The sequence below is a fragment of the Chelonia mydas genome, chromosome 3, assembly GCF_015237465.2.
Source record: "Chelonia mydas isolate rCheMyd1 chromosome 3, rCheMyd1.pri.v2, whole genome shotgun sequence".
Lineage (NCBI taxonomy): Eukaryota > Metazoa > Chordata > Testudines > Cheloniidae > Chelonia > Chelonia mydas.
This window is the reverse complement of record NC_057851.1, coordinates 124912182-124938313: the sequence shown is the minus strand read 5'-3', so window position 1 is coordinate 124938313 and position 26132 is coordinate 124912182. Positions and strand designations below refer to the sequence as shown.

At 37.1% G+C, this 26132-nt stretch overlaps 1 protein-coding gene across 3 annotated transcripts; it reads left to right on the top strand.

The window, feature by feature from the left end:
- Positions 1-2208: 2208 nt before the first annotated feature.
- PHF10 (PHD finger protein 10) lies at positions 2209-25881 on the top strand. 3 transcript variants are annotated; one of them, XM_037895179.2, is made up of 12 exons: positions 2209-2345; positions 5860-5966; positions 6641-6771; positions 7723-7800; positions 8830-8963; positions 9091-9240; positions 12196-12305; positions 15770-15923; positions 18379-18534; positions 23688-23796; positions 24097-24285; positions 25660-25881. In XM_037895179.2, the coding sequence occupies exons 1-12, from the start codon at positions 2277-2279 to the stop codon at positions 25743-25745; spliced, it is 1473 nt and encodes a 490-aa protein (XP_037751107.1). In that variant the 5' UTR covers positions 2209-2276; the 3' UTR covers positions 25746-25881. The 3 variants fall into 3 exon arrangements, with proteins under 3 accessions (XP_037751107.1, XP_037751106.1, XP_043399176.1); XM_037895178.2 differs by having other exon boundaries at positions 7717-7800; XM_043543241.1 differs by lacking the exon at positions 2209-2345 and adding an exon at positions 6093-6121 and having other exon boundaries at positions 5884-5966; positions 7717-7800.
- Positions 25882-26132: the final 251 nt, after the last annotated feature.

Here is a 26132-nt window from a genome sequence, read left to right as displayed (position 1 = left end):
CCACAAAGCAAATACTTCTTACATAGACAAGGCATCAGAATGGAAATTTCACCTGGACATGGTAACAACTGGCTTCTTCAAGCTTAATAAACTTGGGCTCCAATCCAGTAAACACTTAAGCAATGGGTCAAGTATGAGGGGGTAGCTGTGTTAGTGTAAATGTAAATATATATATATAAGCTTCTTATTCTGTAAATGCTAACACACACAATAACTTTGCACATGTGAGTGGTCCCAGAGAACTCAGTGGGACTAAAAGAAAAGGAGTACTTGTGGCACCTTAGAGACTAACCAATTTATTTGAGCATATGCGTTCGTGAGCTACAGTTCACTTCATTGGATCCGATGAAGTGAGCTGTTAGCTCACGAAAGCTTATGCTCAAATAAATTGGTTAGTCTCTAAGGTGCCACAAGTACTCCTTTTTGCGAATACAGACTAACACGACTGCTACTCTGAAACCTGTCAATGGGACTACCATGAGTAAAGAAATATGCACACATGCTTAAGACCTTGCAGAATCAGGGCCTTTTCTATAAGTAGGCTTTGCATAATTCAATTTTTAGTTTTGTATAGTTTTGATGGATAATACCGGTTTATTTTTAAGCTTTTTTTCTATTTGCATTTTCACAGTTGCACCAAATTATGAATATTAAACATTTTTTATTTTTATTGATTTAAATTTTCACAGTTGCAGGAAATTATGAGGTGTCAGAAAATAATTAATGACATGTTAAGATTCAAAAAGTTCAAACTTTATAACTGTAAAAACACGAATTGTCAACATAACGTCAAAATATATAAAGTAAATATCATTAAATCAAACTTAAGTTCTTAAGCACCATTTTTATTACTTTGCCTGTGTAAATTTCCATTATTGATGGAATTATTTTTTATCAGTTTGTGTGTGTATAGTGAAATCAACATTTACCGATAAAAAAATTTCAACACTCTCTATAAGGGTTTATCCATATTTTGTTCTGCATTTGAAGGACTTCAATGGTAATGTAAGTCAGAGGTTAACATGGAGGAGGTAATCCACCCTTTAATGACTGGACTGATGTGAAGCTAGAAGCCAAACTTTGTACAGTGTATGGTGGGGTAATGTGTTCAATATTTTCTCTATACTAAACGCTGTAGAACAAAATAACTTCAAAGATTTCTTTTTTCATAGACGTGTTTTTTATGGAGAAGAAATTGTGCAGTATGTAAATATGTAAAATGTCACTGGCTGACACTTTAATATTCTAAGGCTGTCACCTACTGTAACACTATGTAATACTGGTCCACCCAGTGTTGGTGCACAATTCAATTTCTTGATAGTACATTTCAGTTATTCTTAAAATTAAAAAGTTTCTATAAGCTTTGAGGACATGATTTTTTTCTATATGGCATGAATAAATCTAGATTTATAGATCCTAGCATGCAAATTTATCGTCGTATAGGACAGGGCTAAATCATGCATGCAAATTGTGTATCAAAGTTGTGAAATGGGCTACAAATGCAATAAAAATACGGTATTCAAATGTTTAACAAATTGGGGGGGAGGCATCATTTGGGTTAGGGCCAGCCCTAAGTGGAGTCCCTTCTGCCACTTCTTGGGCTGACAGCAGGAGCCCCTCCTAGTGGGGCTGACAGTGGGAGTCCCAAGCCGTTGGGGCTGAAAGCAGGAGCTCTGCCTTGGTCGGAGCTGACAGCGGGAGCCCCCTTGCCTGGGGCTGACAGCAATTTCTAAGTACAATTAGGCTTCACTGGGTGACCTTGTAGTAGAACTCTCACATATCAGAAGAGGGAAAACACGGGCCTGAAAAAAAAATCCGGACATTTGCGAGTTCTATCAGGAGAGCCCGAGTGAGGCTTAATTTTACTTGGAAATCGTGTCTCTGGCAGTACGTTCACGAGAGTTGACTTGTCTCATGCCTGAGACTGGAAAAACCAGCAGGGCTCTGTCTAAGCCGGGGCGCTCCCCGGGGCAGCTGAATCTGTGGTGGGATAACTAGAAAAGTGAGGAGAGGGGAAGGCAGGTGGTGGTGGGAAACCCCGGGGGCGCGGGGCAGAGGCGAAGCAGGCTGGAGAACAGTGGGGGCGGAGACGCGGTGAGAAGGAGGCTCAGGCACAGGCCCACGGGCGCCCCGGGAGGCCCTGGCTGCGGGCGAGGGGCGCGTGCTCCGGGTCTGGCCGGCAGGTGGCGCTATGGGATTGGGCGAGACGGGCATGACGCGGGGGACGCTGCGGCTCCTCGCCCCGCCCAGCGGAGGGAGCGGGCGGCGGCGCGGCCATGGCGGCGGTTCTGTCCCCGCGGGTCTGTGACAGCGACCCGGCCACGCCCGGGACCCAGTCCCTGAAGGTGAGAGAGGCCGGGCTGGGAACCTCCCCGCCCGCCCCCCAGCCGCGGCTCGGCGGGACTTTCGCAGGGAGCCCCAGGGGGAGCGGCGGCCGCGGGGAAGCGGGGGCAGAGGGGGGCGACCCAGGGGAGAGGGAGACCCGCAGCGTGTGTGGGCGGTGTTGGGGGGGAGTCAGCCCTGCTCACCGCCACCCCCCCCGGGGGTTACGGGGGGAGGTGACCCGGCGGGGCGGGCAGACAGCCCCTGAGGGAGAGGAGGCTGCAGCTCTGCCACCTCCGCACCCAACCTGTGCCCTTGGTTCCTCTCCACGCCCCCAGACCCGGCCCGTCCCACAGGCCGGGCCCCAGAGTCCCCTGCACCGGAGGGAGCCCCCTGCTCCGGGCGCGGAGCTGAGCAGGTGCTGGGATACGGGGCCCTGGGCGCCTCTTCAAGTGAACGGGCGACAGCTCCTCAGCCCCCTCGCCGAAGGGGCCATGCACGGGTGGGGGGCTAGAGCTCCTGGGTCTCATCCAGGGTTGGGTTCCAGGCCCGAAAGTTGCCCAGGTCCAGGGTTTGGCACTGTCCTTGTACAGTCCTGCCGCAGGCCGAAAACGGCACCCGAGGGTCAGGGATCAGTGATGGCTAATATCTTTGCAAAGGATCTGGGCTTTCCAGTGTTTCCAACATTTGTTTCCTGCTTCTCCCCTTCCCTCAAATTCAGGGGTGACTTTAGCAAATGTTGTCTGAAAGTATCTTGGAAAACTCAAGTTTGCAGATGGTCTAAAGGATTGATAATCTTAATACATAGCACCTTTAATCAATACACAGGAGGCTAAGTACCATTATCTCATTTATATAGATGGGGAAACAAAGGTACATAGAAGATAAGTACCTTCTTATGGTCACACAGGAGGTGCATGGCGGAGCTGAGAATAGATTCATAAATTTTAAGTCCAGAAAGGACCATTTTGATTATCTGGTATCATTTGATTTCCTGTGTAACCTAGGTCATAGGATTTCTGTGAATGAATTCCCTTTTCAAGTTTAATAGCTGTGGTTGAACTAGGCCATCTCCTTTGAAAAAAAATCTTGTGTTATGAGCTGGATGAAAATTTGTTTTGGATTGAGTTAAAACCCCATTGAGATTGATAAGTGTAAATTCACCCTTCAGTTAACCTAACTGTAAGCATATACTCCAAATAAGAGAAGGGGTGTGTGAATGCACCCTGGAGCTTTTGCTGAGTATTGCTTATGGGGAGGAGTGTGGGTGTGCAGGCAGGGAGCAGCAGAACAGATAGGAAAAAAACTGGAAAAGAAAGAGAGAGCCTGAAAGAGCAGCTGAAAGCATGGTGGCTGACCTGAAGAAACTGAAGACAGGTTTTTGGGTAGAAGTGCAGGATGAAAAGAGTACGCTTGGTGCAGTGAGCAAAAGAAGCTGTTTCCTGCTTTTTGATTTCTTCTTCATTCAGAGAGACAAGATTTTTGTACGTTCTTTATAAATAAATACCTATCACTAATTTCTACTTCCATTTGGAACACCTCCAGGCCCCCAAACTTTGACTAGCTGCTTAGGTTGAAAAGGGGCAACATTTGATATACAAGTTTCTGGTGATGGCTGATTTCGTGCACTTAATTTTAGAGCTGAGGCTACATGGCTGATACTCAGTGGTTCCTACTGACATTTACAGGCTGAATAACAAAACAGGATTTCGATCAATGAATATTATTTTTTCCATAGAAATAGTTTTTGTAATAAAACCATAAGATGTGAAATTCTCCACCAGTTTCTTTTTCTACTTCCCTATGTTTCTTTGCATGAAAACCACCGCTTTTAAAAGGACTCCATCAGCTTGACATGGTCAATTTAAAATAGATCTAGTAATTACTCCTGCTTCAAAGTCTTCTTACCAATTTTTTTTCATAATTTAAAAGTTTTTTCTCTTCTTTTTTGCTATGTGAAGACCCACACAAACAGGGAAAAAGACTAGACCTAAAGAGCTGTCAAATATACAAAGTAAAAGAAGAGCAGAGAGGGGGAGAGACATGTTTTTTCTAATCTTTTGATTGTATTGATCTTACAAGTGTTACGTAGCTAAAGTAGGGAAAACTACTTTATAAATCGCTGTTGTCTCTTAAATCCATGTTTAAAGTGTTATATTTGAGATTAACATATCAATATAAGTGGAAAGACATTCACTAAACAAGCCTAATGTACCTATCATTAATTAATAAACAAATACTAAGTGTAACTGTGTGGGCTTGACTGTTTTTGACAGGTTAGTTCTTCCATCAGCAATATTTCACAAATGTTATTAAACAAGGTAAAGCCATTGAAGGCTTTTGTTTTCTTCCAATGATTTGTAATGTGATGTAGAGTTGGAGCTACTAAGATGGCATATGGCTGATATTCAGTGGTTCCTACATCTGTTTACAAGCTGAATAACAAACTATACAGGATTTCAATCAATTAATATAATAATCTTCATCTTTTAGATATAGTTTACTTATTCAGTGTATATCCCAACAATAAGACCAGTGGTTTCATTGGTCCCTCGCTTTGGTAACATCTTAAAATTGTATATATTTTCATTCCCTCTCCCCCCCCATTTTGGGGCATGACCCTTGGGTATGAGCAAATCTCATCACAACCACATATTCTCAATATCATCCTTTCTCTTGCCATAGGTCTCTTTAAATCTGACTGGGGAAAGGCATCACTGATAGAGTAACTTCACTTTTGTAACAGCTCATTTTGAAGATGGGACTTCTGCCCTCCAGATATATTTCAACTCCATTGCATCAGTTTTTCTCTCTACATCTTACTTATTTCTTCATGAAAAGCAGCTCTTTTGTAGTTCTATGTTCAAAGCTTTATGTAAACTAGACACAGCTCCTTTTATACTCACATCTGAGAGAATATATTTTTCTATTACTTTAAATCTGTTTATGTAAATTCTCTTTGCCATTGATGATACATTCCATGATTTGTAACTATCAGTCATAACAAAGGGTAATGTGTTGTTGCACTGCTCTTGGAGTAGCCCTGGAGGGAGACAATAACTTTGAGAGTCTCAGTCGTGCTCCAAGTTTATTCACTGCTCCAGGGATTGAGTAAACTGTGCCAGATCTTTAGCAGATGATGTGCAGACAGTTACACCGGAAGGCATGTTGGTGCTGGTGGGCACAGTCAAAGATCTGCTCACTTCCCACCCCTTCCTACCCACCTGTATGACAATGGGGGAAACATAGTGGCTCTGTGGAACCTGGTTGTCCTTCTGTGCTGCTAAGCATGATGAGTAGCCAGCACAAGGGAGTAAGGAACTGTGCAAGCCAGCCCATGATTTGGCTCATAGAACCCTTTTGAAATAGCACAGTACTTTTAGGGAACAAGTTCATTCTAGTCACAGCCACCTTTCACAATCCCAGAATAGTTTATTACATCTTTGTGAGTCTTTAAATTGTCATATCCTAATACATTAAGTACATGCAGTACTTCTTGGCTACATTTTTAATGCTTGCTCTCCCTGTTTATTTCAGGATGACACAGAAGAAAATTCAAATGATGGCAGCCAGCCATCAAAAAGACGACGTATGGGCTCAGGGGACAGTTCTCGAAGTTGTGAAACTTCTAGTCAAGATCTTGGGTAATATCACTTTACTGAGGTTTTATAGTTTTTAAACACTATTTTGTTGTGTTTTTCCATAAGTTTTAACATTAGCTTTTTTTTCTCTGTTTATATGTTGCTCATGCATTCCTCTGACCTCTGCAGTGCTGAGGCACGGTGAATTAAAGTGGCATGTGAGCAACTTCCTTGCTTCAACATTACTTTTAATATAGTGTAATGGCATGTTTATTTAATGCAAATTATGCAAAAGTGCACTTTGGTTATCCTAAGGACTGACCTTACTTGTACATTTGACTTTTTTTTGCATTTTATAATTTTAGGTAATATTTAAAAAGCTGTATCTTTCAGTATGAATGCCTGTTTTCTTATTCTTACCTTGTCAAGGGTTACACAGTCCTTGATTTCATGTCCAGTGATTCATTGATAAATACTAGTTTTGTGAAACACTAGTGAAATGAAACACACTGAATGTGTGTAATTTTGAGATGGGATAGGAGGAGGATATAGTCTAAGGGGCTGAACCAACTTTCTATAGGCGTGTTGTGTTGACTTAAATGGGAATTAGATCAAGTTCTAGAAGCATGGCATTGTTAATGATTACTTTGAGTATTTTAACTTTTTTTACACAATGTGTATATTTTTTTTAGTAAAATATACTATTATTATTTCAAGCCGATTGTTTTTGTATTTAGCTTTAGCTACTTTCCTGCTGAAAATTTGATAGAATACAAATGGCCACCTGATGAAACGGGAGAATACTATATGCTTCAGGAGCAAGTCAGTGAATACTTGGGTGTGACCTCATTTAAACGAAAATATCCAGGTATCCAGGTTGAAAAAGCTTATGTAAAAAATATGTTGATTCAAATGTGTACAAACTGGCACCTCTCATCTTTTGGAATATAACATAGATCTTTCATTTAAGAGGACACAGTCAAGATAAAATCAAGCGTACCCATTTTCTATCTCTGTTACTAATAATTTACATTAGCTGAAAATCTGGGCCGAGATTTCAAAAGTGACTAGTGATTTTTGGGTGCCTATCTTGAAATTATGTAAAGGGGCCTGCTTTTCAGAGGATGGGGTGCTTAAGTGACTTTTGTTAATCTTGGCCCTAATTTATTTTTGAGCATTTATTATTATTGGGAACTTTCTGAATTTTGCTCAACTTGGATAGTGAACTAGATTGGTCAGTTTCAGTTTCCAGTTCTTGCACAATAATGCATTACATTATTTCCATGCGGAGGGAAAATATCAGAATACTCAGGGGGATCTGTGCTTCACTTTTTTGTGAGAATTTATGACAGTCTGTCTTCTCCATCATTAACTACTATAATCCTTACATTAGAATTTGTAAAAACTTTTCAAAAACATACTTTCTGCCTTTACTACTTGTCAGTGTCATTTTAATGCAATTTATTGGGGAAAATCTAATTTTTTAAACTATTTATAAAAGAAACAGTAACATCTTTTTCTATAGTAGTGTAATACTTCTGTATGGAATAATTTTGTGTGTGTTAAACTAATATCCCCTTAAATTACATTTTATTAACGTAATTATTTTCAGCTTTTTACTATTATCCTTGGATTGTACTACTGCTAAACTAAATATTAACTAAAATAGACATTTTATTATACAGACTTCCTTTTTCATCGCGTGGAAAAGAAGTTGCAAACTAGTTTTTGGCCTAGTTGGAACTTCTTTTATGATGGATTTGGAAATGTATAACACTACACGGTTTTACTGCTGTTTTGTCTTTTCTTGGAGATTTAGAGAGACGAGATCTGTCTCACAAGGAAAAACTCTACCTCAGAGAACTAAATGTCATCACAGAGACTCAGTGTACTCTAGGTAAGAAAACAAAATGAATTTTCAGCTTTCTGATGTAGTTGGATTAGGCTAGAATATTTGATTCCTGCCTTAAAATGATAGAATCAAGTAATTCTTGACTAGACATTTTCATTGGTTTTGATTACAATAAGGTTATTTATTTTACCTTTAAAATGTAATATAAAGTTAAGAATGTGTAACATTTTGAGCTTAAGGTCTTCAACAGACTACTAGACTCTTTACATTATTTTTATCAGTTCTAATTACTTCATTTGCTAATGAGGATATTTTATTAACGTAGGCCCTGCTTTTCCAAGCTGATCAAGAGGACCTTTGTGTCCGCATGAAGACCCATTGGCTTAGATGGGGCTTTGTGCAGCTGTAAAGATCTGCCTATGTTAATCAGCTTGCAGTCTGAGGTCATGTGAATTAAAGTATTTGAGTAAATTCATATCTGAATGAAAACCTTAATATTTTCTTCTTTCACTTATAAGAAACATTAACTTGGATTGACATACTGGTTGATTAATGTCTATCACAATTCCGTTCTCTTTGATATCGCAAATCTATGTAACTCTGCGCTCTCATTTGGTACACGAAGTTGACTATTTTATATAATGACTTTCATTGCTTCCCTGTATTCTGTATCTTGATTTGTCACTGGTTTATATGACATATGACAGAAACTTGAACAGAATATCAGCTGCACAATATTTTGGGCTGCTGACTTTTCCTAATCTTTTTTTTTTTTTTTTTTTAAAAAGCAAAACATGAGGCTTTAGACATACAGCTTCCATTAAATTAAATGAGAATCACATAGCTAATCTCCCCAAAATGTTTTGAAAATTAAGGGGTGGAGGGGTGGTTTGTTTTAGAATTTTTTTAAGAGTGTTATTGCAGCATAATTTCTATGTTCAGTGAAAGCTATTGTGTATGTTAGATTGTCTGCTTCAATAGCAAATTTTACAGTAGACTATGGGTCAAAATGGTAAATGACTTACAATTTGTTTTGCAATGTAGCATTATTAGTGTTTTTTTAATCTAATCTAGGTCTAACAGCCTTGCGCAGTGATGAAGTAATTGATTTGATGATTAAAGAATATCCTGCCAAACATGCTGAGTATTCTGTAATACTGCAAGAAAAAGAACGCCAGCGAATAACAGATCATTATAAAGAGTACTCTGTAAGTCATCCCTCTGACTTTAATAAACCAGATCTATAACATACTGGGCATGGGGATTAAATTGCTTTTTGCAATATCTGATTTTTCAAATTTGTTTTGTAAATTAATGCAATTATTTTTATTTCAGCAAATGCAACAGCAGAACACACAAAAAGTAGAAGCTAGTAAAGTTCCAGAATATATTAAGAAAGCTGCCAAGAAAGCTGCAGAGTTTAACAGCAATTTAAACCGCGAACGAATGGAAGAAAGAAGAGCCTATTTTGATTTACAGACACATGTAAGTTGACTTAAATTTATTGCTTGATGGTGATAGGTAAGCTCCTTGTTTATTATAGTAAAGATGTCAGTCTTTTTTGGAGCTTTTTCTGAAAACATACTATTGTAACAATTTTTATCATAATATTGGATTAGAATTTATTTGGGTTAGAAATAAATAGATTTGAATATATACATTTTAAAAAGTTATTTTACCAAATAGAATAGAGCTTTCCACTTTCGTTTTTTTAATATACTTTACGTTAACTAATTGATTTCTCAAGATGGAAAGACTTTCACGTGAGGAAGCACTATTAGCACTACCTAGTTTAGAAATGAGACACATAAGTTTTGTGGTAGAAGTATATAAAATAGCATGAAGGAAGTCAGGTCATTTGGATGCTTTTATTACCATTTCTCATAATACAAGAATAAGGGGACACCTAATGAAATTAAAAGGCAACAAACTAAAAACTGATAATTACTGATTGTCAAAAAGTTAGTTTGTGATAGTAAATTCTATGAATTATTCTTGAGGCAAAAATTTTAGTAGTATTCTAGAAAGGTTTAGACATTTATGAATAAAAATATTTTCCATAGTTCAGCTGAAAGTATAAAAATATGTATCAGTCTTGCTTCATAATGTAAGCCAACCACTACTTGCCAGAGAGCAGTTAAGCAGAAGCTTTCCCCATAGATAAATTATTGCATAATAGTCTATTTGAAGGTTTTAGACTTTTCTGATATTGGCCCCTGTCAGTGACAGGATAGTGGACCATTGATCTGATCTTTTATGGCTGTTTCTATGAGCTTCTATTTTGTATATGCCCATCATACCTGATGCTTTTGTACACAAAAGCCTGATTTCAAAGTTAGAGTTCCTTGTTCTCACTACTCTCTACTATTATGCCACTATGGTAAAATTTCATTTTAAAGATGCTCAATATGAAAACTAACTTACGTTTTACTTACTTTATTTAGCAGCCTGTATGGTAATTTAAATGTAATAGAAAAATAAAAAATATACCCTTTTATCTTATTATAGAGTCATAGTGCCATAAAGGAGATTAGGTGTCCATTGTGTTAAATATAGGGCTGTCAAGTGATTAAAAAAATTAATTGCATTGTTAAACAATAGAATACCATTTATTTAAATATTTTTGGATGTTTTCTACATGTTCAAATATAGTGATTTCAATTACAATACAGAATACAAAGTGTATAGTGCTCATTTTATATTTATTTTTATTAGAAATATTTGCACTGTAAAAAACAAAAGAAATAGTATTTTTCAATTCACCTCATACAAGTACTGTAGTGCAATCTCTTTATTATGAAAATTGAACTTACAAATGTAGAATTGTGTACAAAAAATAACTGCATTCAAAAATAAAACCATCTAAAACTTTAGAGCCTACAAATCCACTCAGTCCTACTTCAGCCAATCTCTCAGACAACTAAATTTGGTTACAATTTACAGGAGCTAATGCTGTCCGCTTCTTGTTTACAGTGTCACCTGAAAGTGAGAACCGGCATTCGCATGGCACTGTTGTAGCCAGCGTTGCAATATATTTACATGCCAGATGCGCTAAAGATTCATATGTCCCTTCATGCTTCAACCACCATTCCATAGGACATGCGTCCATGCTGATGATGGGTTCTGCTCAATAAATGATCCAAAACAGAGCGGACCGATGCGTGTTCATTTTCATCATCTGAGTCAGATGCTACCAGCAGAAGGCTGATTTTCTTTTTTGGTGGTTTTTTCTATAGTTTCCGCATCTGAGTGTTGCTCTTTTAAGACTTCTCAAAGCATGCTCCACACCTCGTCCCTCTCAGATTTTGGAAGGCACTACTGATTCTTAAACCTTGGGTCAAGTGCTGTAGCTATTTTTAGAAATCTCACATTAGTATCTTCTTTGCGTTTTGTCAAATCTGCAGTGAAAGCATTCTTAAAACGAACATGTGCTGGGTCATCATCCAAGACTGCTATAACATGAAATATATGGCAGAATGTGTGTAAAACAGAGCCAAAGACATACAGTTCTGCCCCAAGGAGTTCAGTCATAAATTTAATGAACACATTATTTTTTAACTATCATCATCAGCATGGAAGCATATCCTCTGGAATGGTGGCCGAAAGTATGAAGGGGCATATGAATGGTTAGCATATCTGGCACGTAAATACCTTGCAACAGTGGCTACAAAAGTGCCATGCGAACACCTGTTCTCACTTTCAGGTGACATTGTAAATAAGAAGCAGGCAGCAGCATCTCCTGTAAATGTAAACAAACTTGTTCGTCTTAGCGATTGGCTGAACAAGAAGTAGGACTGAGTGGACTTGTAGGCTCTAAATTTTTACATTGCTTTGGTTTTGAGAGCAGTTATGTAACAAAAAAAAAATCTGCATTTGTAAATTATACTTTCAGGATAAAGAGATTGCACTACAGTGCTTGTATGAAGTTAATTGAAAAACACTATTTCTTTTGTTTATCATTTTTACTGTGCAAATATTTGTAATAAAATAATATAAAGTGAGCACTGTACACTTTGTATTCTGTGTTGTAATAGAAATCAATATATTTTAAAATGTAGAAAAACATCCAAAAATATGTAATAGATTTAAATAGTTATTCTATTATTTAACAGTGCTATTAATCATGATTAATTTTTTGAATCGCGATTAATTTTTTTGAGTTAATAGTATGAGTTAACTGCAGTTGACAACCCTAGTTAAATAGACATTTATTTAGATTTTTAGAGAAGATTATTTTGACAGTAAAACTATTAAATATGCTGTATATAATATACACCCTTAAGTGCTGGAATGCATCTGGGGAAAATCAGGTGACTGTTCCAGCATAATAAAGGTTGAGTTCAAAAATGTGGAAAAGACAAATGAATTAAAAAAAGAAAAGGAAAGAAAGGTTGCTTGTGTGGAAAATTAGATACATTTGTTTTGTATTAAACAATACAGATTATCCAGGTGCCTCAAGGAAAATACAAAATCTTACCTACAGAGAGAACAAAGGTTAGTCCTTATCCGGTGGCTCTCATACCAGGCCAGTTCCAGGAGTACTACAAAAGGTACTTAAAAAGATATCCTAGCTGCTGTTTATATTACATCTACTTGCTGTGTATCCCAAGAAACTAGCTGGGAAGAGTAGTAGTGATGATAGTTACAAAATAATTTTGAGTGAATTTTGGGTCCGTGAGATATGTGAGTCTGGCCGATCAAAAGGCTGAAGTGCATGCTCCACTGAACAAGTTTGGCACTGGCAGCTGCAGTGCAAGCTTCTCCACGCTGCTCTGTCAGCATGCCTCAGCCTTGTTCCAGAGCAGTGGTGGGCAGGATAATCCGCTGGCAGGCCGTGAGACAGTTTGTTTACATTGACCATCTGCAGGCACGGCCGCCTGCAGCTCCCAATGGCCAATGGGAGCTGCGGAAAGCAGGGACATGCTCCTGCCACTTCCCGCAGCTCCCAGTGGCCAGGAGTGGCCAACCGCGGCCACTGGGATCTGCGGGCAGCTGTGCCTGCAGACGGTCAATGTAAACAAACTGTCTCGCAGCCTGCCAGCGGATTACCCTGACAGGCTGCAGGTTGCCCACCGCAGTTCTAGAGGGACGAATTTGACATGCAACAGGGAATAGTTCACTCTCTGTGTCCATCTAGTACTTGGGCTCTACAGAGACTTTCAAGAGTATTTGCGGTACGTAAATTTTTTATTGCAGGCTCATGGTCAAATGCTTTCTATCCAGCAATTTTGCATGAATGCAGAGAAACAGTTTTAGCGCATGGTTTTTCTAAGACTGATCACTGCTAACAGTTATTTTTGATTGATTTTTGCATGGCCTAAGAATTTAGGTGAAATTGGATGTGAGAGAGGGGAGGGAAAGTTTTGGTAAACGGACCCCTCTCTCTCCCAAAATGCATATGCTTCACTGTGTGTATGGCTTTTAAAACCTCTGCCCTGTGGCACATACCCTTAATATGATGTATTGCCCAAGATTAGCATGGAAATGTTTTCTCCAGAAAATTCCATGTTATATGTAAGTGTTAACTCAATGTGCATCACCTCCAGAGTGTAGCAAATGTAGATGCAGCTTGATTTGGTTATTAGAACAGATAACTGGGAGCCAAGATTTTATTCCTGACTGCCACTGGATTGCAGTGTGAGCATAGGCAAGTCACTTATTCGCAGTAGACCTCCATTTCACTATTGGTAAAACAGGAATAGTGATCACCTTGGTAAAGTGCTTTGAGATCCTCCGATCAAAGTTGCTATATAAGTGCAAAATTATTTCCAAAAGGGTGTGATTTTACTAAAAAAGGTTGTCCACACCTAATGCAACTGTACTTTCTATTAATCTTTCCTAATGCTGACTGAAAATAAAGATAGTTTAAGTGGAATAACTAATGCACAGCAGTCTTCTCAGGTATTTAGTTGCTAGGCATGTGGAGGTTGTATACCAGCACATACGTTATATGTTCCCAATGAAAAAACATGTAAAATATTAGAAATTGAGGCGATATCTGAAGGATTATAACTTCATTAAAATGTTTGATATTCTGTGACGTATTAATCCTTTGTTCACAGATTTCATGTGCGTTTAAAAAAAAATGCCCATTTTGCTGAAACAAGCACACTCATTTCTAAAGGAAGTACATTTCATAATTAACATATGAAATGAGCACTAAATATAATTGGCATATTTTTGAAATTTCAAATCTGAGAATTGACACAATCCACATAATTCTATGGCCCCTACTGCTTTCTTTTGGAACCTAATTAATAATCATGAAACTTGTTTTATATTTATACATTTGTCCATATGGTCTTGTGTGTAATATAAAATAAATAGCCTCTTGGAGATGTAAACATGATTTACTGGAGGGTTCACTGTATGCATTGTTTGATCTTCGGTGAATATGTGGGTGTGAATATGTTGGGCATAATCCATGGAACAATCTCTTAGATTAACTGTCATAATCATCATCTTCCAACACAAATATAAATATAGTTAATGTATTAGTCCCCGTTAAGATGCTGTTCTGTATTAATTTTGGTTAAAAATAGGACTGTCAAATGATTAAAAAGATTAATCATGAGATTTAAAAAAATTAGTTGTGATTAATGGCAGTTTTAATCACACTGTTAAACAATAATAGAATACCATTTATTTAAATATTTTGGATGTTTTCTGCATTTTCAAATATATTGATTTTAATTACAACACCGAACACACAGTGTGCAGTGCTCGCTTTATATTATTTTTTATTACAAATATTTGCGCTGCAAAAAGATAAACAAAAGAAATAGTATTTTTCAGTTCACCTCATTCAAGAACAGTAATGCAATCTCTTTATCGTGAAGGTGTAACCTACAAACATAGACTTACTATTTTTTAATTAAATAACTGCACTCAAAACAATGTAAAACTTTAGAGCCTACAAGTCACTTAGTTGTACTTGTTCAGTCAATTGCTAAGACAAACAACTTTGTTTACATTTACGGGAGATAATGCTGCCCACTTTTTATTTACAATGTCACCTGAAAGTGAGAACAAATGTTCTCATGGCACTGTTTTAGCCAGGTATGCTAAACATTTGTACATGCTTCGACCGCCATTCCAGAGTACATGCTTCCATGCTGACGACACTTGTTAAAATAACTGTGATTAATCGTGCCTAATTTTTTAAATCTAGCTAATTTGTTTTGTATTAATTGCTTGAGTTAACTGTGATTAATTGACAGCCCTAGTTAAAAATGATTAAACCTATCCTGAGTTTGCCAGCTAGAACAAGGCACCTTGAACCAACAAATATGTTAAATCTATTTCTGGGTATTTAGCAGATCGTTGGTTCTACTTCTTTTACTGTACTCATCTAGGCCCTGATGCTGCGTTAGAATCTGCTAGCTATAATCTCTTTAGCTGTGCAGATACCTGTTGACTTCAATGGAACTCTACAATGGCAAAGGGGGTCTTGAATCACAGGTTCCAGTGTAGGATTGAAGTCTTAGCTCTTTTTTATGCAGCTCCATGTGATGTTGAATAATTTCCTGTACTCTGTCTCTGTGTGAATGTCTCAAACAGTTGGGAGACCTATTTAGTTGATTGCTCAGACACTAGGATTTTGAGCTTGATCAAAAGCTCATTAAAATCAATGGAAAGACTTCATTGTTTTCAGTGGGCTTTGGATCAGGCTTTCGTCCATAAGGTGTGAGGGAACATGCACCTTTTACTGGACTGAGTAGCTGAAGTGTTTTTTAAAATGTAACTAAATATTGTTTAACATGGAGTAACATTTATGACGAAGGAGAGGAGATGCATTTGTGACCCAGATTTTCAGAATTGTGTTCATAATTATTGTGCACACAATTGTGGTAATTTTATATGCAATTAAAAATGGGCTTTGAGCTTATCCAGCCTTTTGTTTTTATTTTTCACTGGCAATTAAGTGTTTTTATATTTTGTTTATGGGTGTGTGTGTGTGTGTGTGTGTGTGTAAGTAAGTATATAGTAGTAAACAATTATTTCTTGACTTTAGATACTCCCCAGATGAACTTCGTTATTTGCCATTAAACACAGCCCTTTATGAACCACCTTTGGATCCAGAACTGCCTGCACTGGACAGTGATGGAGATTCGGATGATGCAGAAGAGGGTCGAGGTGATGACAAACGGAAAATCAAAGGCAGTTCGGTGAGATAAATTGAAAAGTGATCTTTAACAAAAAAAGAGATGATCTTTCTTCCCCTTCCCTTTGGTCAGTTTCAGTAGTTGCTTCACTGGGATTTTTAACATCTATGTCCAGTAGAGTTCAGGTTAAAGGAGAATTGTGAGGCAAAAGCAAAAAAAGTTTTGAGTTTTTACCATTTTAATGCTTCTTTTTGACTTCTTTTAAAACTGTTTTCCTGTTTCTGTTCTATGCTGAAAATACCAGGTCCAGGCCCCCCCTTCTCCTTTGCTGCAGAATCTTAGGAGAAGCGGAATAATCCGATTATATAGATCTGTGACCCAAACTGTAGTTTTCAACCCCATTCTTTCGTCTGAGTTAAAGGGAGAGGATGCTAACAGTTGTGGGGAGGGAGAGTTGCAGTTCAGATCATAGATTTGTGTGATATCACTACTCCAGTCCTCTAAAAGTCCTTTATTAAAGAGAAGTGCGAGCCTGCTATTTCTAATGTAAACTAGAAGCAGGAAAGTGCCTTTAAAACAGAAAAACAGCTTGAGGCTCTCATTCTACATCGTAAAAATAGTAAAAGGAAGAGGCTTTTTTTTCTTTGCAGTGCAGCTTTAACAATAATTTTCCCTCCTTTCTTTTATCTAAATTAACCACATCATACTTATTCGTTTAATCCAGACATTATACCATCATTTATTGGAAGTTAAAGGAAAGCTACATTCATTTTGAATATCACAGTGTTCTTAATGTTCAAAGCAGTTTCAGCTTGTGAAGTGCAATAGAGATATCTTTAAGTTGTTGGGGGCAACCAGCTTCCAGAAGCACGATATTTGTAACACTACACTAAGGAGAGCCTAGTATAAAATAATGGCCTAACAACTAGAAAATTTTTAAATATTGAGTAGCTAAAATATTGAACTTAGCCATGTAAATGTTAATTTTGTTTTAAGTATTTGCAATTAAAGCTTTTATAACTAAAGAAAAAACAGGATGAAACAGCTGCCTTGGTAGCCTGAACAAGGAGAGGTAGCTGTTAATGTGCTTTTCCCCTTTGAACCTGTGGAGTCGGTTCTTAAGAATTTTACAAATATTAAAATTCATCACAAAATGTATCTGTATTGCTGCTCCTTATTCTGTTTTTTTTTTAAAAAAAAAGCATCAGTCTTTCCTTAATACTGCAGGCTATGTCTACTCAGTTCCTTTTTCTGGGCTTGGTGCCTCTCCACCAGTAGGGGAATATGAGAAGGAACTGGGGCTGAGCAGACACTTCCTCTCCCTATGCACAGTACTTCAGAAGGCCATCCAGCAGATGGCAGTGCAGAAGCCAGGGAGGTCATGCCTGCTTTTGGAAGAAGCAGACAAAATCAGAGACCAGGCATCTGGTTTTACGGTGGTTCTACCAGCTCTTCAGCTCCCATGTGGCTAAATTATTAATGGGAGATAGACTGTGACCAGCAGAAGTCTCTCCCCCTCTCCCCCCCCCCCCAGTTTCCCCCACAGAGAGAGGCAGAGTATTGGCAGGTGGGGTGAAACTTCTATCTTTGGGAACAGCTAGTTGTGCTGAATACCTCTGAGGGAAAGATTTGCTGGTTCTTGTCTTGCCTCTTCTCCATTTTCCCACTTCCAAAACAGCAGAATGGTTTCCATTTCCCAACAGCTACAGCTGCCTCATGTTACCTACCCTCCTGCATGCTGAAGGAATTCTAAGGTATTTCCTTTTCAGTGTTAATGAAGTGGGTACTTATTGCTGTTTTTGCAGGGACCTCTTGAAGGCCATTAATGCCCCTCTCCATTCTTCTCCCCCTCCGCCCCCACAAACAGACAAACAAAAACCTGTGCTGCTTTTTTTTTCTTTTTTTAAATGACATCCAATACTCATTGACTCTGACCCTCAGGGTTCCTGCCCCCATAAATCTCCTTGAACACCTGCTGCATAACTTCTGTTTTGTAGCTGTGGATGTCTTTCGTTTTTGACATTCCTGTGCTGTGATCCAAAGGTGATAATCTGGTTGTTCCTGGTGAAAATATTAAATGAGGGTCGCAGAAAAACTTTCACTTACTACATTTCAGGCAGTTTGGTAGCATATTTTAAACATGTGGTGAGCAGTTTATCTGCTTTTCTGGCCTGTATCTGTGAAAGACTTGATAGATGTTGAACATCCAGTATATTGGTAAATAGATAATTTCGTTTTGACAAGTCTTAAATTAAAATAATTTAGAACAAAGGATAAATGCTGCTCCACCCTTGGTTTTGCATCAGGATCCTCTGGAAAATACTGGAACCCTTCTGCTGTGATGCCAGCCTCTTTGTGTGAGACGTATAGGCATAAAAGGTTACAATAAAAAAGGCCATACCATATTTAAATGTCACCTTTGCTCCTGTAGAAAGGAAGCTACTAAGCCTTGTTGGCACTGGAGCTTAGAAAAGACTAGTTTCTCTATCAAAAAAAAGTTATGGTGTTTTTGTTATAGGACAACTCGTCTGGCAATGTATCTGAAGGTGAATGCGCCAATGACAACCAGGAGGATTCTTTTCAGGGAAGACAAAAACCAAGAGACAAAAGTGCTACTCCAAGAAAAGATGGTTCCAAACGTTCTGTACTGTCCAAATCAGTTCCTGGGTACAAGGTAGAAGAAAAAAGCCCCTGACTCCGCTTCTTTACTGATCAGCCTCTCTCCCTGGAATATTTAACTTTGTTTTTCAAAAATATGGAAGTTCTGCTTGCTGTACTTCACTAGCTGCTCTCCTATTGTGCTCTCAACTGTTTGCTTCTTTCGTTCCTTTTTTGGCTTTATTTCACTAGGGGCTTTTCTGTTACCTTGGCTATGGAGTGGCTTCTATTTCTGTGTCATAACTGATTTCTGGGCAATTAAAGCACAAAAAATTATAGCTGTTATAAAGATAATTTTATATTTTCCTGACTGCTTTAATATAGCAGTCAGAATTACCTGTCAGTGTAAAACTGGCATTGAGTATTCGCTGTTTTTGTCTTAGTAGTAGTTAGTATGGCAGCAGACCATGACACCAGTGCTGTAAAGCGCAGCGATATGGCTGAATATATTGTCATAACATGCACTTAAATAGGGCCTTTCATCCTGAAGGATCCCAAAGTATTAACTATTTTATAGGTTTTACTTCATTCACCAATAAGTGCAGCCACCTTTGGGGTGGAATGCAAAACTGACTACAGTTTAAGCAACACTACCCAACCACTTAGGACAGATATGGAAAATAACAATTTATCTAATTCATGTTACAAGAGGAATTTCTGTAGGCAGAATGTTCTTACATTAAAATTTGGCTACGACAATAAGGTACTTTAACATCCATAAACCAGTGATTACCGAACCCAGGATAGAATAATCAATACTAATAATGAAACACTTTCCCATTAGTCAAAAGAGGATTAAATATATTTCAAGAGAAATTGGAGTTCATCTGCATGATTTAAATTTTAGTCTATGGAACTTTGTACAGGAAAGGGGTCTTGATTGTACACCTTCAAAAATACATGTGGTCCAATCCTGCTCCCACTGAATTAAGTAAGAGTTTGCCATTGACTTCAGTGGGAGCAGGATCAGGCCCATTGTATGGAAAGATGGTACAGTAAGGAAGGGTTTAAAGCATAGCGATCGGGAATGTTTGCCAAAAGATGCTGTTTTTATTTTTAAAAAAGCAATTTTTTCTGTGATGTCAAGATCATATATTCTGGGAAATCTTCCAGCAGCAAAGGTAATTGTGAGGTGTTAATGGTTTGAATTTTATAATTCAGGAATGTTTGCTAACAATCTAAATTTACTATTGGTTGATAAAGAAGCTATACATCAAACTTAGAAGTTAGTCTTCAACAAGAATTGGACAACTTCAGTTGACTGGAAAAGGTTTCTGTAGATTCTATAACTGTACAGTGCATATTTTTTTGCAGTTTTTTATAACAAAGAACTATCAAGCTTCAGTCATCTCTCCTCTTTTGAGGAGCTGCTTAAGATAGATGCAAATTATGGATATTAGAACTGTTGTAGTATACATGTAACTTTGCAAATTGCTTATTGCAGATCCAAACTCATGCTAATATTTTCAAGACTATGAAATCCAAAGATGAAGCTTGAAAAAGTGTTAGCTTTGTTTAACTTTATATTAGAGATTGTATGTGACTGGTCTGACAGAAAAAGGAGCTTCACTTAGGTATGAAGACCACAAAGTATGGTGTCTGGTTAGTCTGCTCTGTCTAGTGGCCTTTTTGAATACAGAGAGAGAACTAATTAAACAGAACCATTTCTAAGGTTCTGTACCCCTAAATGTAGAGCTGTACAGGTAATGGAGTTTCAAAGTGGACCCAAATGGCTATTACCCATTAGTTTAAAACTACCAATTATGTTAGTAACAAAGCAATTAGTGCAAGCTAATTTGATAACTCACAGTGCCAAAATATTTTTATGGCACGTCTTCACAACTTCAGTGTACCTACCATTATTCAAAGGTGATGCATCAGGCTGGTGATACTTCAGAGGTGGCACAGCTGTGCATTTTTTTAAATGGGAATTTTAAAACATTTTTAATATGGCCCATTAAATAAAATACCTTAAAACTGATTAGATGTGAACATTCTTGTTAGAGGTGGTCTATAAAAAGATTTAGAGATATTGATACACCAGAACATGCCTAAATATAAAGGCACTTTAAACTGAAGGCTATAAACTGATCTTAAATGTCCCTTTAAATTCTGGGTTTTTTTGGTAATATTTTTCTTCTGTATTATTCAGTTTGTCCACATTTTATAGGATAGTAATCTTTAGGTTACATTTAATTAAAATTGAAGGATAATTGCTGAAACATCAACATATATAAGTGTATAGCTATAGTCAATACAGTATAAATGATACAATGGAATTCTCATATTTACTTCTCTTTTTAAGCAGGAAAACTGGTGGTTTTTGTATGAAGCCATTTTTATTAAGTGTCAGCCTTTTAATTGATATGGTTATCATGTTTTACCTTTTGTTACATCACAAAGTAGTGTGTCTTGGATGTTGCTGCAATTGATGCAGGACTGGCTACTACAGTTGCACACACTGTTCTCAGAGTTCAGGAGGTTTTTGCACATAATAAATTTGCCATGTATTGAGATACTAGGTCCCCAAAACCTTTTGCTTTGGGTTCACTATATATGAAAACTGAATGCTTTGCCCACAGATAGTAGGACAGGACCTCAGAGAAAACTCATGTTTGTCTGAGTGGTTGCAATGCTTGATTTGAAACTCTGAGTGGCATCACAGCAGCATGGAAGTTAGTTACAAAGGAGTCCCTCTGCCTCGCCCTTCATCAAACTAAGATGAAGGTGATTTGGAAAGCAAAATGTAAAATGGTCAAATGGGATATTATGATTTCCCATACAGGATGGACAGATATTTTCATAGTGTTCCCTAAGAGCCATTTCATTTCTTTAGAATGGTAGAACTTGAATTGCTTTGACATGTGAATACGTTGCGTTTTGTTGTGGGTTTGTTTTTGTTTTTTTCTGTCTTTCTTTTTTCTTTTTTTTTAAAACAGGGTGCTTCCTTTGGGGCTCTCTACTTTTTTAATATGCTGTGATTGTTTCACTGTTTCTAGTGAACACAAATTAGTGGAGTGGAAGTAGAGGGAAGTATTAACAATAAATACACATAAGTCAGTGTCTAATTATATGTATCAAAGTATTAACTACACATACACTAACACAGGTACAGTAACCGAAAGTTAGTTCACTTTAGTTTCAGTGGAGTGAGAGGGAGTTTGCTGCTGTATATTATGGCAGTATAGTATGAATAATTCATAGCTGATATAGAATTTGGATTAGAGAAGTGCACTTGCTATTTTAGAGGGGTTTGTTTTACTTAGCTATAGGTAAAAGAACACAACAAAAACCTTACTCTTAGAATGTAGCAGTAAACAACAAGAGGGTAAATAAACACAGCAAGACCGAGGTTAAGCATGTGCCACTATCCTTTTGTTGGGAGGAGCAGGGTATAAAAGGTATATATATATGTAGGAGACATAGAATAGTTACCAGTAAGAATTTTTTATGTATGCTTTCACTTCCATGATATTTATTTTGTAGAGACATTTGTGAATGTTAGACTTCTTTTACAGTTTTACTATATTTATGTATAAAACAGGTTTGACTATGCTTTTTTAAAATAAATAAGCAAAAAAAGTCTTTATGAATGCCTCTGTCATCTTTTGAAAAGGAAGTTATATATAAACATTGGGTGGGTTTTGTTTTATTTAAAACTCCTCAGGCCAGACAAGTTAAGCAGACTATAGCCATAAAAGGGGGTTTAGTAACTTCAAACATTTTCAAACAGGGCAATGAATTCTGACAGATTAAGAATTGCTGAAGACATTAATTATCTTGCTAAATGTTAGAAAAGAGCTGGCTGGTAAATAACATTTTGTTTTAAAAGGGGCAGTACTGAATACTTTTTTCTTTTTAATAGTTTTATGTTCACTGCCATTTTTATTAAAACCATCTTAGGTTGAAAATACTCTGCCACTTTTATCATTTCTTTCATTTGGCAAGTTTTTTTTTTTTTTTTTAAAAGGAGCAAGTCCCATTATGATTATTTATCGGCAATCACATAGTTCCTTAGGGAGTAGGCTTTTAATTCAAAATTCCTCCATTGACTAGATGGCTGCTTCTGTACAACAGAACTAAAATATCACTGAGACAGATGCTGGCTTTTTAAAAATCTCTGGCAATAGTGGATTTAACATCAGTAAGTGTTGTATTTGAATCCAAACCTTCATTGAGATGCAGTAGGTTAAAGTCTGATATTAAAGCTGTTTGAGTGGCCCTTTGATAAACAATTTGATACCTTAATTATATTTTTTCTTTTCCTCAAAATAAAGCTACTGCCAGGTTATCTTTTGGGTTTGGTTACAAAATTACTGCACAAATACTGGGAACCGCACAGCCAATTTAAGCACCTGGGATTTCTTTGCTTTAAATAGATGTTATGAACACTCAGTTCCTTTCTTTCTGAGTTCACCTTCTCCTAGCAGTGTTGTAAATGTAGAATTGTAGTGTTTTCTATAGCAACAGCGATCATGACTTTGGATATGGAAGAAGGGAACAATAAAACTGATTAAAGCAACACAACTAACTTGTCTATTAGACATTTTGGAAGCTTAAAGCAACACAACTAACTTGTCTATTAGACATTTTGGAAGCTTAAACAATACAAATAAGTGTAGTAAATTGTATTTTATTTTGTGGTATTCATTTTAAGCTTCCGTTCAGATGGGTTAAGTAATTTTGCATTTCTTAAAGGATATTTATGTTCTCTCATGTACATGGAAGTTTGTGAATTTGGAGATTCATATAAACATATTCTCCTATTCCTTCTATATTTGAACAAATTTGATTTAGCTTTAAAGTTATAGTGTATATTATTTGTATTCACTATTAAGGGAAGTGCTAGCTGACAAGCTTGCAGGAGGAACTACCATACACTTTTGTTCTGGTTTCATTTTTTGTAAAATGATTCACATATAGCTCACTGTGCACATGTTCTAAATATCAAATTTATATGCATCTTTCCTAAGATTTTAAAATAACCAGTGTTTGTCAATATCACGTTATGTCAGTATCACCTTATGCCTTAAGTGTCACTTCGATCACGATACAGAAAGTTCATTAGTAATTTACAAAAGTTAAAATGGAGATACATTAACAAATTTCCTGTTAAATCCATTATAAATTCTTCTGGGATGAATTTATAGCCCTCTTCTACCCTTCCAGCCAAAGGTCACTCCAAATGCTATATGTGGAATTTGTCTGAAGGGTAAGGAGTCCAACAAGAAAGGAAAGACTGAAGCACTTATACACTGCTCCCAATGTGACAACAGTGGTAAGTATCTATATGCACTTTAACTGGATTGCTCGGCGTTTTAATTGCAAAATCTTACTACTTGCAGTGGAAATATTTTATATAATACTAAATTTGCATACAAACATTTCAGTCTTCCTAGAAACTGACTTTTTCCTCTTTAAAATTTCCTTAATTGTACTTAAGTATGTACCACAACACATTCACTGCACTGAGTCTCCTAGGTGAGCTAAACTTGATTTTTGTAAAATAGCTATTCAGTTATACTAATTATTTTAATCGTTTCTAAAGATACTAGTAATAATATTGGTTTTAATCTAGGCCACCCTTCTTGTCTTGATATGACCATGGAGCTTGTTGCTATAATTAAGACCTACCCTTGGCAGTGTATGGAGTGTAAAACATGCATTATATGTGGGCAGCCTCACCATGAAGAAGAAATGATGTTCTGTGATGTGTGTGACCGTGGTTATCACACCTTTTGTGTGGGGCTTGGTGCTATCCCTTCAGGTAATGAAACAGAATTTAGTCTTTAAGGGCTGGGGTTTTCTTCTGTGTTACAAGATTATACTTCCAAAGGGGTATATGAATTAGTTGACTGTAAACATTAAGTAGCATCTACAGTGTAAGATGGCATTCACTGAATTATCCAAAACAGCAGCAATATGAGTTTTTCTAGAAATTTTCTGTATATTTTAGTAATGTACAGAGTATAGGATTGGCAGCTTCACCGTTTTACAACACTATGACTGTTCCTGTCAAAACTCAAGTAGAGCTATTGCTCAGAAGCCCACTTTTTCAGGATTCCCACAAGATATTGAATAGCTGCCTACATCCATAAAAGGACGTATAAACTTTGCATTTCTCCAAATTGATAGAGTATAGTTTTTGCATTGTTTTAGAAGCTTTAACAACAGTACAAATGCTTATTAAAGTAGAAGAAAAAAGTGTAAATACATCTGTAAATACCTTTGACCCTTTTTTTTTTTTTTTACATCACAGCTTGCATCTTCAACTAAATAAACACAACAACATGCTTAAACTTGAAACTAAAACAAAGCTGGTGCCTTGCACTGCGTGCAGTCATTTATACCTACTTTACGTTAATATAAAAGATACTGATTTGGTAGCATTTTTCATTCATTTTGCTCCCTTGGAAAGGTGTAAGGCAGTGTAGAATCAGAATGAAAGAACTAGACTATTGACCGGAGTAGTCAGTTTGTGTAATACTAAATCCATCTTGCAAAATATAGCTACTGTATTGACTTTAAGTTCTGCAGTGCTAGCACTGCTGTAACACCAATACTTCAAGTCCTGAAAATGTTGTGAGCTGCAGTCGAGTTGACAGTTGTTCCATTGCTGCTGAACTCTCTTCCATTCAAGTTCTGTGATTTACACTAGGCTATACTCTAACTGAGCCACATTAAAGGTAGACCATAAGTATAAACAGTTGATATTCCTCTGAAGTAGTCAGTCAGTCAGTCAACAAATTAAAATGCTTTGATCTTATGCACTCAGTTTTGCTTGAGTCAGAAGTGAAGTATGGGTAGTGTTTATTCTTATCTCAAAACCATCCTACAATAGCATTGGAGCCTCTTAATTGTTGTGAAGCCCAGTCTCATGATCACAGGCTGGTTTCAGATATAGTGAGTATTTGGGAATGAGTAGACCACCACCTGTTTCTACCCAGTATTATTACTTTTATGTACTTACATTATCTTCAAATTTAAAGGAAGAAATATTAACTTCTGGACATTGGGTTATACTTTGCATGTTACCAGCACTGGTAGTGCAAAAATAAAAGTATTTACTCATTTTGTAAACTAATCATGGATTCTACAGGAGGAATAAAAATATTAACTAATGTCAACTTTTCTTTCTTAGGTCGCTGGATTTGTGACTGTTGTCAAAAGGACCCCCCCACACCTAGAAGAGGAGGACGAAGGGGGAAAAACAGCAAAGAGGGCTAAAGGAATAATGTTTACCTTCCAATATGATTAACTGCACAAATTGAAGTGATAAATTTGGTGCTATTTAACCAACCACTCTGTATATGGAACAAAACCACTTAAGCATCTTTTACCAAATAAAATTTTTATAATTTTGGCTGAGTTTTCCTATGATGGCAGTAACTGAGCATGTATTCTGTCACAGCAGTTTAGATTGACAACTCAAATTTCCATTCAAGAGGGAAAACTTTCTGAAAGTCCTCTCAGCGAGGCAGTTTATAGCAACACACTTGTATATGCCAATGTTGCATAGCAATAACTTCTACATGGACAGAAAGCTACACAAAAGTTTAGGTATTTGCATAGAACTCAGTTTTATTCCCCATGATTCAATCAAAGCATTCAATT

Bases quoted from the DNA above. Each gene is read 5' to 3' on its own strand.
- PHF10 (XM_037895178.2), top strand. From the start codon at position 2,277: ATGGCGGCGGTTCTGTCCCCGCGGGTCTGTGACAGCGACCCGGCCACG. The intron at 5,967-6,640 runs GTAATATCACTT...TTTTGTATTTAG, and splicing joins ACTTCTAGTCAAGATCTTGG to CTTTAGCTACTTTCCTGCTG. The intron at 9,241-12,195 runs GTAAGTTGACTT...TAAACAATACAG, and splicing joins ATTTTGATTTACAGACACAT to ATTATCCAGGTGCCTCAAGG.